The following is a 16,846-nucleotide window of genomic DNA, read 5'->3' on the forward strand; positions in this document are numbered from 1 at the left end:
TATGATTAAAATAAAGCATACAAAATTCAAGAACAATAAGAAGAATGGAGGCTAACATCTAGACAAATAAAAATCTTATATGATCTCCTAGGACAATTGATAAGATTTTTTTTCGATGAGATTGGACAATTGATAAGCTTATTAGATTTAGATGTGAGACTTTGATATGTGCCGACTTCCATATGTGACTATAATATACAAAATCTTATATGGTTTTGACAACTAAAATCTTATTAATATGACTATAAAGAGTAATATAATGTACAAAATAATCTGTTTCTAGAGTTTTTGATAACCTTATTGGATTTAGATGTGAGACTTTGATATGTCCTGAACATTTATTGAATATAAGGTAGTAACCTTTAGGGCTCAGATACACTGACATCGGAAGTACTCTTTATCCTCTTTATCCTGGGACATTTGATTAATAAAAAAAAGTTAAATTTAGTTCTCTCAATTACAGAACTCGATGATGGTATCAAACTATAAGTCTTCATCTCCTTGCGGAATTGATCCCTTCATTGTTCCTCTTCCCTGACAAGCTTCTTCAAAATCCTTGAAATTTCAATTCTTTATCTACTTAAAATCTCCATTAGTTATCCTGAAAACTTCTGCAAATGGAATCATCTCTGGGAATTATCTTCCAACACTTTGCAATGTGATGAATGTGGTTGCTGTTAAAACTAAATTCTTCCAATTATCTCAGTTGTTTCTTCCTGGTCTTAGGAGCTAAGATCCACATAGAAAGAATATGAAGGGCCACTAGCACGTCTACTAGACGTCTTTTAAGGCAAACAAAAACAACCAGTTACAGCAGAGACGTTAGAGCTCCAGGCATGAAATTCGACGGCTTTAAGCTTTCACGAATATCAATACACAATAAACGATAAGATAAAAAGTACGTTATAGGGGAAGAAGCTGAGAAGAGGCGTAATTCCCTCGTCATAGTGTTTCTCGTCTTGGATGATGATTGCTTGGCCCCAATATTGTGTTAAGCTAGAGTCGCCCTTTTGCCCTTGACATCCCTCGACTGCAAGAAGAAAAGTAACTTGTGAGTGGGAAAGGAAGGCCAATTGATAGAAGACTGTAACAGATATAAAAGTGAAAAGGACAAGACCTGAGCATCAACAGATTTCTTTGAATCCAAAAATTGATTGTAAATGGAATACAATCTTCGCTTCTCTGATTCTGAAACAGATGGTCTCGCTCTTGAAGCAACAGACTTCAAGAGTTCATTGCTGATAACTGGAATTTCCCGGGGTTGATGGTCATCACTAGACCGACTTTCCAGGAGCTCATGAACTGATGCAAGCTGTGCATCTGATAAAAGAGCTTGCAGATCAGCGCCACTGAAACCTTCTGTTAAAGAAGCTACGGCTTCCAAATCAACATCACTTGCCAGTGGAAGCTGAAAAGAAAGACTCTCAGAATGCAAGTAGAAAGTAAATTAAAACTAGTATCATTACAAGTTTGGACTCCAAGCAATGAAACACCAGCCTCTAAACCGTAACAATCACTCTATCAATAACCGAGCCGTATCTGCTGCATCATAAGGGATTTTCCTTTTCTATTGAATATTGATTCCTACGGATTGGATCAAAAAAGTTATTGAATGAGGTATTTAACTCCAGGGATGAATCGAAAAATAAATCCTTATTGGTTCTACCTCCTATTTTTTATGAAGAGAATGAATCTTTCTACAGAAGGATCAGAAAAAAATCGGTCCAGATCTCCTGCGGGAATGACTTCGAATATCCAAAACCGAAAATAGTGGTATTTGCTAACAACAATCTTGGGATTGAACACAGTCTACTTATAGCAGAGCTCCTAATAACTTTTGCAAGAAACATGTGATTTTATTTCTTATTTGTGTAGCAGCAGAAGTAAATAGTGAAAATTCATATCAGCTGAACCTCTGTGCCTGAGATGACCACTTCAACATTTGCTAATTCATCTTGTTATGATACCATGAAAATTGTTCTTAAACATGACGAAGATAAAAGGTAAAATATGATTGAAGTGTTTGGAACATAAAAGTATGAAGTCGATATTTTATTATCTATAATTTATTTGATCAGAAACTAACCTTTCTTGAAAGAACTTTTAGAATATCAACCCTCTCACTCCATGGTGGGAAATCACAGAAAAGAAGTCTATCCAACCTTCCAGGTCTCAGAAGTGCAGCATCAAGTAAATCTGGTCGACTGTACAGTTATTTGTAATAAGAATATCAAATGCAACCAAAGTGTACACAAAGTTATCCAAAATAGCAGCAACAAAAGATAAAAAAATAAAGGTAAGCAATTATATTTTTGTAAAAGCAAGATAAAACATATATAGATTTCAGAAAACTATTAGTGTTACAAAGTCTCCATGTTCCAGTAATTTGTCTTCTAGGGTTTTTTTAGCCCCATCAATCTCTTGTCATATTCTTTTGTAGATATCGAGTATATATTTTTACCCAAGGGCCTAACAAAATATTCTGTTTTTCTTCTTCAAAACTATATCTGAAACACCTATTATCATGTAAGATAAATTTACTGCTGTAGTAAAAGTTTGAAGACCTCATTAAAGTAAGATAACTTTTAAATGGCATCTCCGATGAAAATTTAAGAACGTAAGAAATGAAAATGACTTCTCCCCATATGATTAAGTGTCACATGGAAGATTTCAGCTGTACATTCATTTTAAACAGAGGACGAGGCAGGAAAAGATTGAATCTAACTAAATCATCAATGTATCATATGCTGTCTAAAAAGGCATGCTTGGCTATCTAATTCTTCACCTTGTCAAGGAGATACTGCGTACATGTTTTAATTATGTTTCTAAATGCTATTTCCAGGAATGGAGGTCTGTTTTCTCAATAGTACCCCCTTTTGGATAATATATAATAGAATTCTACCATGGAGAGTTTACAAAGGTAAACAAAAGACACAACGATAAACAAAAGAATCTGGCACCCCAGCCAGGGTGATTCATTACTAAGACGAACCAAGTTTACACCAGGGCCAACACCTGAATAAAAGACTCTACCAGCTTCTTTACAAACCTTATAAATATGAAGTATGAACTACTAAGAAATATCCGAAAAGAAATAAAGTCAGCAAAGAAAGTTCGAACTGTCAAGGAAACGGATGGACTATGTGTCTGGGCATTTTTACTACTGCCCATTTGATAGCATGCTAATTATTGGTACTCGTAATTTTTTTCAACAACGATAAGAACAAAGATTAACACAGTGAATGCATGTTTAGTTCTTTCTGTATCATCAAAAGAGCTGCACAGAAGCTGCAAACGAAACATAACATGTTTAAGTTCAAGTAAAACAGAATGCAGGATTAACCTAGTGGCAGCAAACACAAAAACCCCAGTTAGGACTTCTACGCCATCTAGTTCAGTTAGCAGCTGTAAAATACCAAAGAATGAAAAATATATTAGAAAATGTCAACTAAGAAGGCCGTTGTTAGATGCAAAAATATAAGAAACTAACTTGATTAACAACACGATCTGTAACTCCAGTATTATCGTGCCCTCTCTTAGGTGCAATGGAGTCGAACTCATCAAAAAAGAGAAGGCATGGTGCTGCAGCAGCTGCTTTAGAAAACACGTCCCGAACCTGAAAAAAATGCATCAGAATCATGGTGATGATGCATAGCAGCATATGGTCCTTAAATTTCAAATTTCGAAGTTCTTATGGCCGCGGGCCGCCAGTTCTTTTGTTATCATTCTAATGATACGCATAAAGGTTCTTAGTGTTAAATTCCAAAATATAACTTCCCGTTGTATATTGTCCCCCAATGATTGAACCAAATACTTAACTTAAAACATCCATGTCCCAAGAAATAGTTAAATAAACCTGGTGCTCCTCTGTTAATAATTGGTACTGGATAAGAAAGATTAGGAGGTCTCTTACAGCTTGTTCAGAAGCACCAATATATTTGTTGAGCAGCTCTGGCCCCTTCACTGATATAAACCGTAAAGAACAAGCAGCGGCAGCAGCACCAACAATGTGGGTCTTGCCACAACCAGGAGGACCATATAAAAGAACATTGGATCTCAACCTCAGAGGAGCTTGTGCAAAGATGCTTGGAAACTTTGAAGGAAGTTCAACCATCTGAATTGCAACTTGCAAATAAGAAACTAAAAACGAATAGATGACACTTTAGCATAAGCAGACACATCACCAAGAAGGGCAGTATTAATGCAAGAGATACAGGAGTACAGATTTAGGTTAAGTATTCATGCAACTAAAGTCTACTGTCACAGACATTATTTAATAGAACAACTCATGCTCCAAAAGTACTACCATTCTTGAGCACAAAGCATCCTTCATTTTTGATGTCGAGCAACAGAGAAAACATAGACCAATCCCTTGGATGCCACAAATATAACAATGTTCAACGAAGAAAAATTAACGCATCTCGCTTTCCATTGGATATGTTTCCAAATGTTTCAAAGTGTACCAATTTGTTGCAGGGAAACAGGATGTAGTGGGTTTTCATTTAACTGGAAACATTCAGTCAGAATCGGATTTTTTACAAGACTTGGTATCATACTCAAGGAAAGAAACAAAACACTAAGCAATTAACCAGTTGAGTAAAATAATTTACGACTTTATGGTTAAACCTCGAAGCAAAATAAAGGAAAGTTATCTTAATATATAAGCTTTAAGCCACCCTTAGAAAACCTAACTTGGTCTACAGTCTACTAGGCCATTTCACATGCCTCATTAAGAAGAAAAGCCATATCTACCTCCTGGATAGCATCACGAATGTTGACAAGTCCCCCAACATCCTCCCAACCAGTACGCCCACCATCAGATGCAGATTTAGAAATACCACGCATAGCAACTGGGAGAAAATCTTTCATCGCCTCTACAAAATCTTCTTGGACTAGACTAGGTTTATCATGCTCTCCAATAGCACAATCAGAAGGCAAAAAGCGACCAATAGCAGCATGAACAGCTCTGTCAACCAATATTTCCTAAAGTGGAGTTTAAAGTTACTATTGTTATACTTTTTCATCATTTGAAAGAAAGCGAAATTGCATCACAAATAAAACTAGATAAATTAAATAATATTTGAAAGCCAATATTTACGTAAAAGCTTTGTAAGATGGACACATTAATACTAATACTATAATTATTATTATTATTATTTGTGTTGGTTATTCGTAATGGTGCTTAAAAAGTCGGGCTACGGGCAGGGCCTCCAACCCGGGTTGAAAGTCCCGGACCAGAATTCAACCCGGGTTTGCTATACCCTAGCCCAGGCCGGGCCGGGTTAATACTCTTGCTAGATACGCAAGACCTTCAAGGTACAATGAGATTTCTTGTGCGTATGACTATAGCCAGTTTGTGAGGGTTATGAACCAATAAAACCATCTTCAGTGGATTCCTTTGACATTGGTCACATGTCGACATCGTGAAGTGGAGTGTGTGTTTAATTGAATATCTGTAAGTACATTTCTTGCATTTATTTTTGGGTTTATGGTTAAATGCTTTAGTTGATTTCTTAGGTCAACAATGAATCAGGTAGGTCTTATGAGAACGTGCGTCAGTGCGTGTATTGTTATAGTATTTGTATCAACCTTTACTTATATCATTTGGTCTAATAGAATTCGGACATTAAAATGCGCATGTAACGATTTTTAAAGAAAAGAAATATAGGAGCAATTTATATCTGTATATATATCTACCGGATATTACGTAAGCTATATTATCTTAATAGAACAAAAGATTTTACTTTATAAGAAGGCTCGTACCAGATCGTATGCATCATATCCATCACACTTGGAAGCTACGTTAAACAAGATGTCTTCAGAACATTTCAAGGAACGCTTGTAGATTTCATGCTTAAGTATGGCTGAACGCTCTGACACAGCTGGAGCAGGTAGTTGCACGTGAAAGTCAAACCTTCCTGGAAGACCAGGCCAAAGACTTCAATATCAAATATCTAAGGGCTAGTTTGGTGTTACCTTTTTGTTCATCTCATTAAACATTGATGGAGGAAAATTTGAAGAAAGCATCTTGGAGGCAAAATAGTACAGAACATACTTTTGGGGCTTATAAAGTTAAACAAGTGGCATATATAACTTTATAGCTGAACTTATTAACTGTGCATGTCTATCTATATATAATTATTATCTAAGGACATTCACTTGCATAGTGGGTAAACCTGAAGAGCTCAAAGACTGTGGCAAATTTCCAAGTGTCTGCGCGCAAGCCAAAAATGCAACAGGGCCTATTCCGCATGATGTTTGCCTCTTCTCCTGGAATGTATCCGGACAACATATTAGAGAATAATTTAAGACCACAAAGACAAATTAGTTGTATCTGATGCATGTAAGTGAAGGATATGCAGAGCCAACAGTTGCATGTAAGTGAAGCATATACAGAGCCAACAGTTGGAGGAAAATGAATCAATGACTCAGATATGCATATTATTACTACCTCATATTCATCCATAAGATCTGCAAGGAACTGCACAAGTGCAGTAGTGGAACTTGAATGCTGAGATCCCTCGGACTCGGACGAAGATGAAACAATACTGTCAAGATCATCAAATATGACGAGAGAAGGAGCATAATCCAGGGCTTCAGAGATGTAAGTAGAAATTGCTTCCTGAATCATAGAGACCTTCTCTAAGGCAAGTGTAGAACAACTGACAAAGACTCTGCGCGTGAAAACTTTAGTGAGAACGAACACAGTAGAATCCCACTTAACTTCTTTGTTGTGCTTAAAAAGAAAATGAATGAGATCATAAATTGTGAAGTTTCAATTGCTCCTCAAGTATCCGATTATGATAATATTTATTTAGTACAGCATCTTCACATATTAAAGAGAGTGAATAGCAACAAGAGTGCTAATATAATAATTAACTATTATATACATATGGGTAGATAAAGTCTTACACATGTGCTAAAATCTGTTCATGCTCTTCAATAGATTTTGCAACCGCAGTCACTAGTGAAGTTTTTCCAGAACCCTGGAGAAAAGAATTATCCCATGATGAAACAAGAGAATAAATTAAATTCAAAAGTTTGGTTATCTGTAGAGACAAATATCACAATCTCTTAGTGAACCATTTGACAAATTAACTTGTTTTTTTTTTGTTTCACTCTTATGGTTTGATTTCTTTATACTTCTTTATATCTTCTTCATCACATTTATTTTCATTCAACTTTCTGATTTTAAGGCTTAAAAACTGAAAATTCCTTCTGTTTTCTGGAGAGTTTGAATATTTTTTTTTTTTTGAAACTTTGAATGAATATGTTAAAAGAGCAAAAGTATTTACAAGTAAGAGGGAGAATCAATGGAATCTCTCACAATATCCAAGCCTCCCAACGAATAACTACATCTAGGAAGCTTACATTCTTATATTTCTTTATTTTCTTGATCCAAGAAAATAGAGTTTCTTTAACATCTTCAATATCCACATTGCTTGATAGATTCTTATCCTTGAATATTTTTGCATTCCTGTCCTTCGAAATATTCCAAATGGTGGCCCGCTTGCACAAGCTGCCATACTTCTTTTTTCGTCTTCCTCTTGCATAGGCCATTCCATTGGACTAGCATTTGACTAGCTGTGTTGGGGCTGCACCATTGAACTGACATGGAATTGATGAAGAACTTCCAGATTGCTGTGGTGATCTTACAGTGAAGGAACAAGTGGTCAATGCTCTCCTCCTCTTCCTTGCAAAGAGCACATCTGTTGGGAAGACAGAACCTATTCTCTTAAAGCATCGACTGTTGGGACTTTCTTGAGTAGCAGGGACCAAAGAAAGAAACCAACCCTCGGAAGGATTGCCTTATACCCAATGGTTCTAATTGAGTCATGCTCCAAAATCTGACTGTCCTGATCCAGTCTCTTATAGCAGTTTGAGACTGAGGGAGCCTCCTCCTCTGTTAACCACACCTTTTCATCCTGGGAGTCTGAAGTTCTTATATCTTGCAGAGCCTCCAAGAGATTGACATACTGCTGCACTTCCCCGTCATTTAAGTTCCTCCTGAGATTTATTTCCCAAGTTTGAAGTTCATGGTTAAAAGCATTTGAAACCATCATGTCTTTTTGAACTTCCACATTGAAAAAATATCAGGGAAATTTACTTTGACCGGCGCAGGGCCTATCCAAACATCTGACCAGAAGTTTATCTTTTCACCATTCCCTAATTTCCATTTTGTAATATTTCTGTATGACCTCAGATTGGATATAATGCCTTTCCAGACCCCACATCCTTAGGTGTTTTTGCCACAGTTTTTAACCCAGTCCACACAATTCTTCCCATACTTGCTTCTTATCACCCTTTTCCAAAGAGATTCACTGTCTTGGTCCATTCTCCATAGCCATTTTTTCATCAGCAAAGCTTGGTTCATTACTTTTAACTTTTTAACACCTATCCCTCCCTTGCGCTTGCTAGTGCTGATTCCCTTCCAAGCCACCCAGTATAGACTTTTCTGTTCCTTGGAAGAGTTCCAAAGAAAAGAGTTCATCTTCCTATCTATCTCCTTTAGAATTCCCATGGGAATGGTGAAAAGGGAAAGGAAATAGGTAGGCAGCGCTTGAATGACTAATTTTCGAAGTGTTATTTTGTCTCCTTTAGATAGTAGGTGCCCCTTCCATGCTGCTAGTTTTTTGTTGATACATTCCAAGACCGGGTCCCATAATTTCTTGGATTTGTATCTCTCCCCGACCCCCCCAGTGGAAGACCAAGGTAGGATGTGGGAAGAGTTTGAATATATTAATGGATCAAATGTCTATAATTGCTAATATATAATTATAAATTATAATATATATAAAACGATGAAATCCAACTGGTCCTGATGACAACCTGCCTGGTAGCTAGTCCCCAGTTGGCCCGCCTATGCCATTTTTTCTGATTTTTCGAGCTAAGCTGCGAGTCCTGATTTGAACGAAGGATATTTATTTTGTCCGAGTTGAGGATGTTAAAGATCATCTTCCTGCTGCCATCTTTCCTCTTTCTGTCTACTACTAACTTGGAGATGAAACTATCCACGTTCTTAAACCCATATCACAGGAGGTTCATAGTTCAGTGTCTGTAAAAGCCTTTTGTTGATATCATGAAACGGCCCCGTCTGAGTTTTGCAAAAAAAATTTCCTTTTCTCCACTATCACGTCCCAACCATTCATGGCGGAGAAAGAAAACAACAGTATAACTCCCTAAATTATACTGGGGGGCTTGGGATCCTATAGGGTTCCTTAAACGTCAGATATCGCCGGAACGTCACCGGATTATAGTCGTTGTTAGAGCCTCTCTCTCTCTCTCTAGGGTTATAAAATCTAGGTTTTTTACTACAAAGAGAAACTTAGTCGTTAAATAGTTGTTCTATCGATCCTCTACTAGGTAAAAGCATGCTGCAGTGGAACTAAAATGTTAAACTTCGTGAAACTCACCGGAGGTCCATAAATGAGAACATGCCCAGGAAGAGGAAGACTGTAACTGTCGAACAACTTTCGAGAAATTGGAGATAATAAAATCTGTAAACCTGCAAAAAATAAACATATGAAGGAAAATTGAGGTCCCTTGACACAATGGAAGCAGAGAATCAGACTCGTCCTAATTGTAGCAAACTCCTCGGACTTGTCCAAATTAAGAATATTATGACTACATGAGCACAAGAGTGCACCATTAGTCCCAACGTCCCATATAAACCCGGAACATAAGTACCACACAATAAGTTCATTACACATTCAAACTCTCCAAGCTTTAAAATGTGTCAGAAATACATACGTTGAATGACTTCTGATGCAGCATTTTCCATCCAAGTCAAGGAAGAAACTGTGGAATTGAAGCTTTTCTCGAAGATTTTTTCCTTGACTGTATCAAGAGATACAGGGTCACTCAGATCTAACTTTCCACAGGATAACTCGAAGTGGCTTAACGTATTAATGGTCTTCCTTTCACCCTCAAGAGAAAGCTCATAAGTACCAATTTTGCCACTCTGAGACTCGGCTGAACTAGTCAACATGTATAAAACTTCAATTGGGGGTTCTTCAGTCCTGTTTCGACAGAACGAGCTGTGCTCCTTAATATGAGTCCCAAAATTACGACTCGTAACTTCGAAGTGAAGCAGAGTTTCACTTCCCAAAACCAATGAACTCACATCGACTCCAGTATATGATGCAATGGCTTCAAGCTGTGCTCTAAACCATGCATGAAGTAGACTTTGTCGACACTTCACAGCATCAGACTGAGATTTAGCCTCCTCAACTTCGTGTCTTGAAGATGGACGAGAAAGAGCAGCAACAAACTCCTCGTGAATTGAGAAATCTATAGTTCCTCTATCTGCCAACAAATTAGGATGCAGAGATGAGTGTGTTGTTCTACCCTTCCTTCGCTTATCAAGCCTACTCAAATCATGCTTCTTCAGGGCAGTATCATCCGCGAGTAACTTAAATTGACAAGGAGACAGTTTCAATGAAGAAATATCCTTCTGTGGAGTACTGTTGTATTCCTTTACATAAATCCCTATACATGATACATATAAGTGATCACGTCAGTCGCAAGCATTATTTGTCAGTAAGATAAACTCAAATATGGTTGAACTAGAAAGACTTTCTCATGGAAGTAGTTTGCTATTAAAATCTTTATCCTCTCCAATAACAGCATCCATGGTTGTCATGATCATTAGCAAAAAATTCTAACTTTTTATGTTTCTCTAGATTTATGAAGGAGAGACCTTTAAGATACTAAACCAACAAACAACTAGAGAATAAAATCAACTTATAGTCAAGTACCAGCCTCCAGTCGAGTAGCATGACATATCAAAAAAAAATTACATGCTTGTGAATATCATACATTTACACAGACATATACATCTGCAAACTAAGATTTTTCCCAACTACTCAGCACAAGTAGCTAATCCCAAGTCCTCCAACAAGAAAACGACTATGAGATCGCTAAGTAGAATCTAATGGAACATAAAACTAATGAAGTCCGTTAAAACATCTAATTGATACCTTAAAAGAAATATAAAAGGTTGCATACAAGTGTGGGAAACAAATAGAAGACCAACTATACAGACTTACATGAATGTAGGCCTGTCCTTAAATAAAGCCGAAGTGATTGAGGAATCATAACATGTCCTCTGGCTACTAACTTTGAAAGCACAACACGTGCAATCACTTTCCTTGTAACCTCATTGTCACTTAAAACTCCAATATCCCGTTCCTTTGAATTGCTGTTCTTCTGGGTATTACTTTTATTACCCCTCGTGTTATCATTTTTATTTTTCACACCATCCTTTGGTAATAATCTAGGCAATACTGTAACTAACTGAAGATTATCAAGCGTCGAAATTTTAGCTGTATCCGGATGAATAAAGACCAAAGAAGTGAGGGCCACATGCAGGTCAACATTATTGTATTCCAATTTCCAGAACAATTTTCTGCCTGGATCTTGAACGCGTAGTAACGCCTTTATTGGAGACTCTTCTTTTTCTGACCCTTGTATATGGGACTCTTGAACAGAACCAACATTATTTTTCCGACGCTTTGGTGCAACTGCAACTTCAGTTCCGGGCACAAGTTGCACTAACAAATAATACATACAAGTTAGAACTTAGAAATTGTTAAAGACTGCAGAATTTTCTTTTAATTTATTTAACTAAGGTGAAGAGGACAAGAGCATTACGTAACAAAAAGTGGTTACAAGGCATGCTAAAGAACATAGTCAGAAATTCATGGAATGCATTACTTTCATATTTGATATGTTGGGACGACACATTACAGAGTTTTGACCCAGTCTCATGCTTTCAGTTGAAGTCATTTTAATTAAGGGAGGACGGGCCAATATTGTTTAAGTTTCAATTCCCTATGTAAGGTTTGCACATTGTAAGATTTGCCCAAATTCGCAGATATTATGTCTGCACATGGATTTGCACAGGTTTGCACGGTTTGCAGGGAGAACCTAGGCCCAAGAGATATTAACATGTCCTTTTAACCACACTATTTCTTGTTTCATTAATGTTGAAGGTGAACAGCCTTTTTCCTTAAAAAAAATACTAGAAATAACAATTCAGTTCCGGATGTGTTGTTTACATTTGTATACAAAACAATATTCCGACATTTTTATTATTCATAATACTGAACCAAAAAAATATTTTGACTGTTTCAGGCTGTAAACTTTTTTAATATTAATTCAAATTATTCAAAAAAAAACTATTTTATAAATTAAAAACTCTGATATGGTGAAAGGTTCATAACAAGTTACCAACAACACCTAAATAAAACCGAAAATCATGTCTTTGATGTAATCGATGCCTTTCTTCAGGACCTCAAAATTATCCTATGTTAGCACAAACTAATCACATGTAATCCACAAGGACCCCACTACTCCTGGACACCACCAACTAACCCCTGAGCAAGGCAACCTCTGGCACTTCAAGACCACCATGACTAACACTCAATTTTGACATCAGCCACACGTCGACTGTCGACCACAACCATCGTTTGTCACCCTAAAGCTACAGTATCTTTATCAAATGATTTTTATATGTTACATACCAATTATTTAACATACAAGTCCCATTTTTTCATATTTACTTCTACATATTATATCAAAAGATTCTTGATTTGGTGCCCAACCCCTCCAGTGAGGAAGCTGAGATTAAATTATACTAAACAACCCTAAATGATATTACGCAAAACTGCAACTACACATAATATGATGAATTAAACTAAGACATATATAGAAAGTTCCAGCGTTACGTGAAGTACAAAGCGATAATAAAATTCATCTTACCTACCGATTTTCTTGGAAAAGTTGAAACCACCTGAAACAAGATAACCGTGTGACCATGCACCCACAACGGGAACCTCATCCCTTCATGAACAATACCAACCTGGATTTAATAAATTGTGACCTTTGTTACTGGTATTTTTGTTCAAATTAAATTTGCAAGAACTTAACAGACTAGAAAGAAAAAAAATTATTAGTGCTAGAACTATAGGACACATCTAACAATAAGGAGACTTCTATGTTCAGATTAGACACCTCCTTGTTTCTGATGTTTAATAGAACCTAATCTGAATCTTCCCTTCATTGAGATCCAACCATGTATTGATTAAGCCTCCAAGAGAAAAGATGGATTAAGGCTTCAAAATGATTAGGAGTTAGTTTTGTACTTGCAGAGTCGGAAGAAAGTCCAGAGGGAACACGGTGACGTAAAAAGGGGATCCTATCAAATTGTCCAACTTAGGATAATGAGCTCATGAACTTGGATCTTATCTCACCGTCGAGAAACGAAAGAAGACATCCATGACCATCCTCAGGCTTAGATCAGTGATGTATCTCTCTTACCTTTAGGAGTGAAGTGATGTCAGACCAAACTACGCAGCAATAAGCATTAGCTCTCCATGAAAAGGAGATGATCTATTCGCTCTTCCTAGTTTGAGCACCTTGTTACAACTTCACTTTGGTCAGTATCCATGCGCACGGCAGCCCCTAGTTGTAGCGGATAAAAGTACGCGGCTAGATGGCTTTCATAATAGGTATAAAAAGCCGAAAAGTCAGGAGTGTTCTTAAGGTTCACAAAATGTAAAGTTAGAAAGAGGAAATGAAGTGGTGTAAAATTGTAAATACTACTATTTCTAAGAAAGATAGTTGTTTGGGGCTAGGAATCTTCCCCATCTCAAAGGAAAAGGAGGATTTGATGGGAATGAAAAAGAAGAGAGGATCGACCAATGAATATGGTTGTGGTGGGTAGGATAAAACATGTTCTCCTTGGTCACCGCAAGCGGCCTCCTCTTAGTAGTAATGCATGTTGGATGCAAGGTAAGGCAAGGCTTCACTCAAACTCCTTAGGTGCTAGAGTAAGAGATAAGATGAGGAATGTGCTCGTGACCATTTCTAGATGGCAGCGGAAGCACTGGGGCTAGAGAAGGTTTAGTACATGTCACATTTGGGTCCTGGGAGGAAAACAATTGTTATAGACTCCTGCATTGAGAATACCTGTATGGTAGTACTTGCACTTAAGAGAGAGAAAACATCATGAGGGTTTGTTACATGAAACTGCAATTGCAGCCAAATCTTAGAATTAAGACTAAAAGGATGGAAAAGCAGAAGCATGAAAATTATTCAAAGAAGAATGGAACAGCTCGACAACAACTATTGCAACTGCGCTCGTGCAAAGAACCCGCACAAGGATACACAATATTCCTTCCTAATAATATTATTAGATGGCTACTTTAAGAGAATAACTCAAGATAGCTTCAGATTTGTTAAACTTTCACAATTGAATAACGAATTTTGAGTTTATTGACAGAATAGGACATTTAACATATTCTTTTTCTTAAAATATTCATTCAAAGTTTTCAAAAAAAAAAAAATAGGACATTTAACATTGAGTTACCTGTTTCAATATAGCCACCTCTGCATTCTCTGAATTAAGTTCCAAAACTTCCCAGTCATCGGCATTATTAGGTTCTATATTTACTAATGTAGCTTTTGGCAAATTAGCAACCGCTCTAACTTGCACATTGATAAAATTAGGTAGTGATATGCATTCTGCCAGTTGTTGAGCCACCTAACATGATGGAGAAAAAAAAATCCAATTGTCAACACTGTGGTCAAAAGAAATAGTTTCTACGAGATTAACGAGTGGAGTAGTATGTTATTACAAGTGATGGAATTATTTGAATTGAACTTCTATTTATTACAGATTATGAGATGCCACCTATGCTTGACTAAAATTTGAAGGCACCATTTGTGAAATATACTCTTGGTAGTTCGTATTACACACAATTTTCCGACAGTGTGTGTATGTGCGTTATGGTGGAGGGAGGGGAGATGTTTTGTTAGAGTCAAATTTGGTGAATATATGAATTTCTCAATACAACTTTTAGAAATCTTTTCTGAAAACATATCGATCGTTGTACTATATATTAGTGCATAAGTAAACAGTAGTCAATTTACTCAAACATAGCATGATTCCTTTCTGAATTAACTTAACATACCCTAATAGATGCATAACTCTGTCCAAAAGTCTCAAAAAGAAAACCTATAAAAACTCCTAAACCATGGTACACAAAATATCCAATGAGCTTATTCCTTTTAGACATAAATCAACTCTAGATATGAAGTTAAGACCTCCATAAATACCGCATAAAAATTCATAACATAGTGAAATACTAATCCTAATCTAATTGGAAACTAACAAAACAATATCACCTAAAATTTCATAAACACAAATTATAATAATCATAGTAATATATTCCCCAAATTAATTTGCCACCCACTTTGTTTTATCACTTGTTTGTAATTGATCAAATTATACTCCAACAAATGGAATTACTTGAATTGAATTCTCCCCTAATAAACAAAAAAGTAATATTATGTAATCGTTTTGAGATATCTTTGTATGTAAATTTTTGAAAGGGTTAGGTTTATGAAGTGAAACCGAATTTCCAAATTTTAGTGAAGTGAAACTGAATTTCCAAATTTACCTCGATGGCAGGAGAAGAGGAAGCAGAGCCAGACCAAGCAACATGCCAGATTTCTTGATTGGGTGATCGAAGTTCGAGAGCGAGAACAGGAGGAAGTGAACCAGATGAGGTAGTTGATTGAAGAGTTTGAATGAGAGAAAGAGGAAGAGAGACGAAACAACTCTCTATTCCTCCTATAACTCTTACCTCCAACTCCATTTTTTCTCCAAAACCTAACCAGAGATTCAAGAGAGAGAGAGAGAGAGATGAATAGTAGATGGAGTAAGCGAGTGATGGAAGCAGATATGCAGTTTCTCAGTCTGCAAATTGGAACCCTGGCGAAGTGGACGACTTTGATGACGCAAATGACAAACACACTCTCTCTCTCTCTCTCTCTCTCTCTCTCTCTCTCTCTCTCTCTTAACTCTTCAACTGATGTCTCCCGACTACCGAGGGATTAGGCTCGCAGTCCAAGATAAAAAGCACAGTCCTAATTTGCAGCATAGAGTATGTCAATTTGGCTACCAACCCCACCCCACGGATCGACCCTTTTGCTACATTGGAGCATCTCCCATGTTAAACTTAAAATTATTTATCGTGTCAAGTTTCAATTGAGATTCGCAGTTATAAGTGATGAAACTAGAGATTCTTAATTTGTTTGTGTCTCCAATACAAAACTCTAAAGTCTAAACTTATCTTATTTACGTATGTGGCATAGTTATTTTTGTTAATAAATACTTAGTTATTTAAAAAATATAGAAGACTCGATTTCGATTGATTGAAAATCGAATATTGATGAGTTGAACAATTAGAGATATCTCAAGAGGACATTATAGAAAAGTGTCTTCTTGAGAGCATCTCTAATGCAAAACTCAGAAAAATCTCAATTCATCATATTGTCAAGTTTTATTGAGATTCTCACTCCTATGTGGCATTAATAGAGATGCTCAATTTTCTTTCGTCTCCATTGCAAAACTCTAAATTTATCTTATTTACTCATGAGGCATAGTTATTTTTGTAAATAAGTAATTAGTTGTTTTAGAAAATATAGAAGACTTGGTTTCTATCGGTTGAAAATCAAATATTGATGAGTTGGACAATTAGAGATATCTCAAGAGGGCACTCTAGAAATAGAGTGTCCTCTTGAGATATCTCTATTCCACCCTCGACACGTCATCTTAGAGATCCACATAGAGTGTTGCATTGGAGAGAATTTTTAAGAAAAAACTCTAAAGATCCTACATGGCACTCGAAGTTTCTAAGATTGAGTGTTGCATTGGAGATGCTCTGAGATATCTCTTCCATCCTCGACACGTTATCTTAGAGATCCAAATAGACTGTTGCATTGGAGAGAGTTTTAAGAAAACTCTAAAAATCATAAGTGACACTCAGAGTTTCTAAGA

General features: G+C 36.6%; 1 protein-coding gene across 2 annotated transcripts; it reads right to left on the reverse strand.

Moving 5' to 3' along the window:
• Positions 1 to 326: 326 nt before the first annotated feature.
• PEX1 (peroxisome 1) lies at positions 327 to 16,099 on the reverse strand. Of its 2 annotated transcripts, none has more exons than XR_015237291.1 (17): positions 15,465 to 16,052; positions 14,372 to 14,545; positions 12,763 to 12,862; positions 11,049 to 11,552; positions 9,751 to 10,488; positions 9,414 to 9,505; positions 6,913 to 6,986; positions 6,452 to 6,674; positions 6,177 to 6,270; positions 5,764 to 5,918; positions 4,753 to 4,983; positions 3,914 to 4,114; positions 3,491 to 3,616; positions 3,344 to 3,405; positions 2,087 to 2,196; positions 1,118 to 1,408; positions 327 to 1,030 (listed from the first exon to the last, which is right to left on the reverse strand). XR_015237291.1 is itself a non-coding variant. In XM_086667818.1 (17 exons), the coding sequence occupies exons 1-17, from the start codon at positions 15,660 to 15,662 to the stop codon at positions 992 to 994; spliced, it is 3,420 nt and encodes a 1,139-aa protein (XP_086523944.1). In that variant the 5' UTR covers positions 15,663 to 16,099; the 3' UTR covers positions 327 to 991. The 2 variants fall into 2 exon arrangements, 1 of the variants encoding a protein (XP_086523944.1); XM_086667818.1 differs by having other exon boundaries at positions 2,087 to 2,204; positions 15,465 to 16,099.
• Between the last annotated feature and the right edge of the window lie 747 nt (positions 16,100 to 16,846).

The sequence above is a fragment of the Eschscholzia californica genome, unplaced genomic scaffold (assembly GCF_041429995.1).
Source record: "Eschscholzia californica isolate CP2 unplaced genomic scaffold, dmEscCali1.0.p SCAF_3, whole genome shotgun sequence".
NCBI classification, from domain to species: domain Eukaryota; kingdom Viridiplantae; phylum Streptophyta; class Magnoliopsida; order Ranunculales; family Papaveraceae; genus Eschscholzia; species Eschscholzia californica.

Coding starts and splice junctions, on each gene's coding strand:
- PEX1 (XM_086667818.1), bottom strand. CDS start 15,662: ATGGAGTTGGAGGTAAGAGTTATAGGAGGAATAGAGAGTTGTTTCGTC. Junction 12,863..14,371: donor AGGTGGCTATATTGAAACAG/GTAACTCAATGT, acceptor TATTAAATCCAG/GTTGGTATTGTTCATGAAGG. Junction 3,406..3,490: donor CAGATCGTGTTGTTAATCAA/GTTAGTTTCTTA, acceptor GGTATTTTACAG/CTGCTAACTGAACTAGATGG.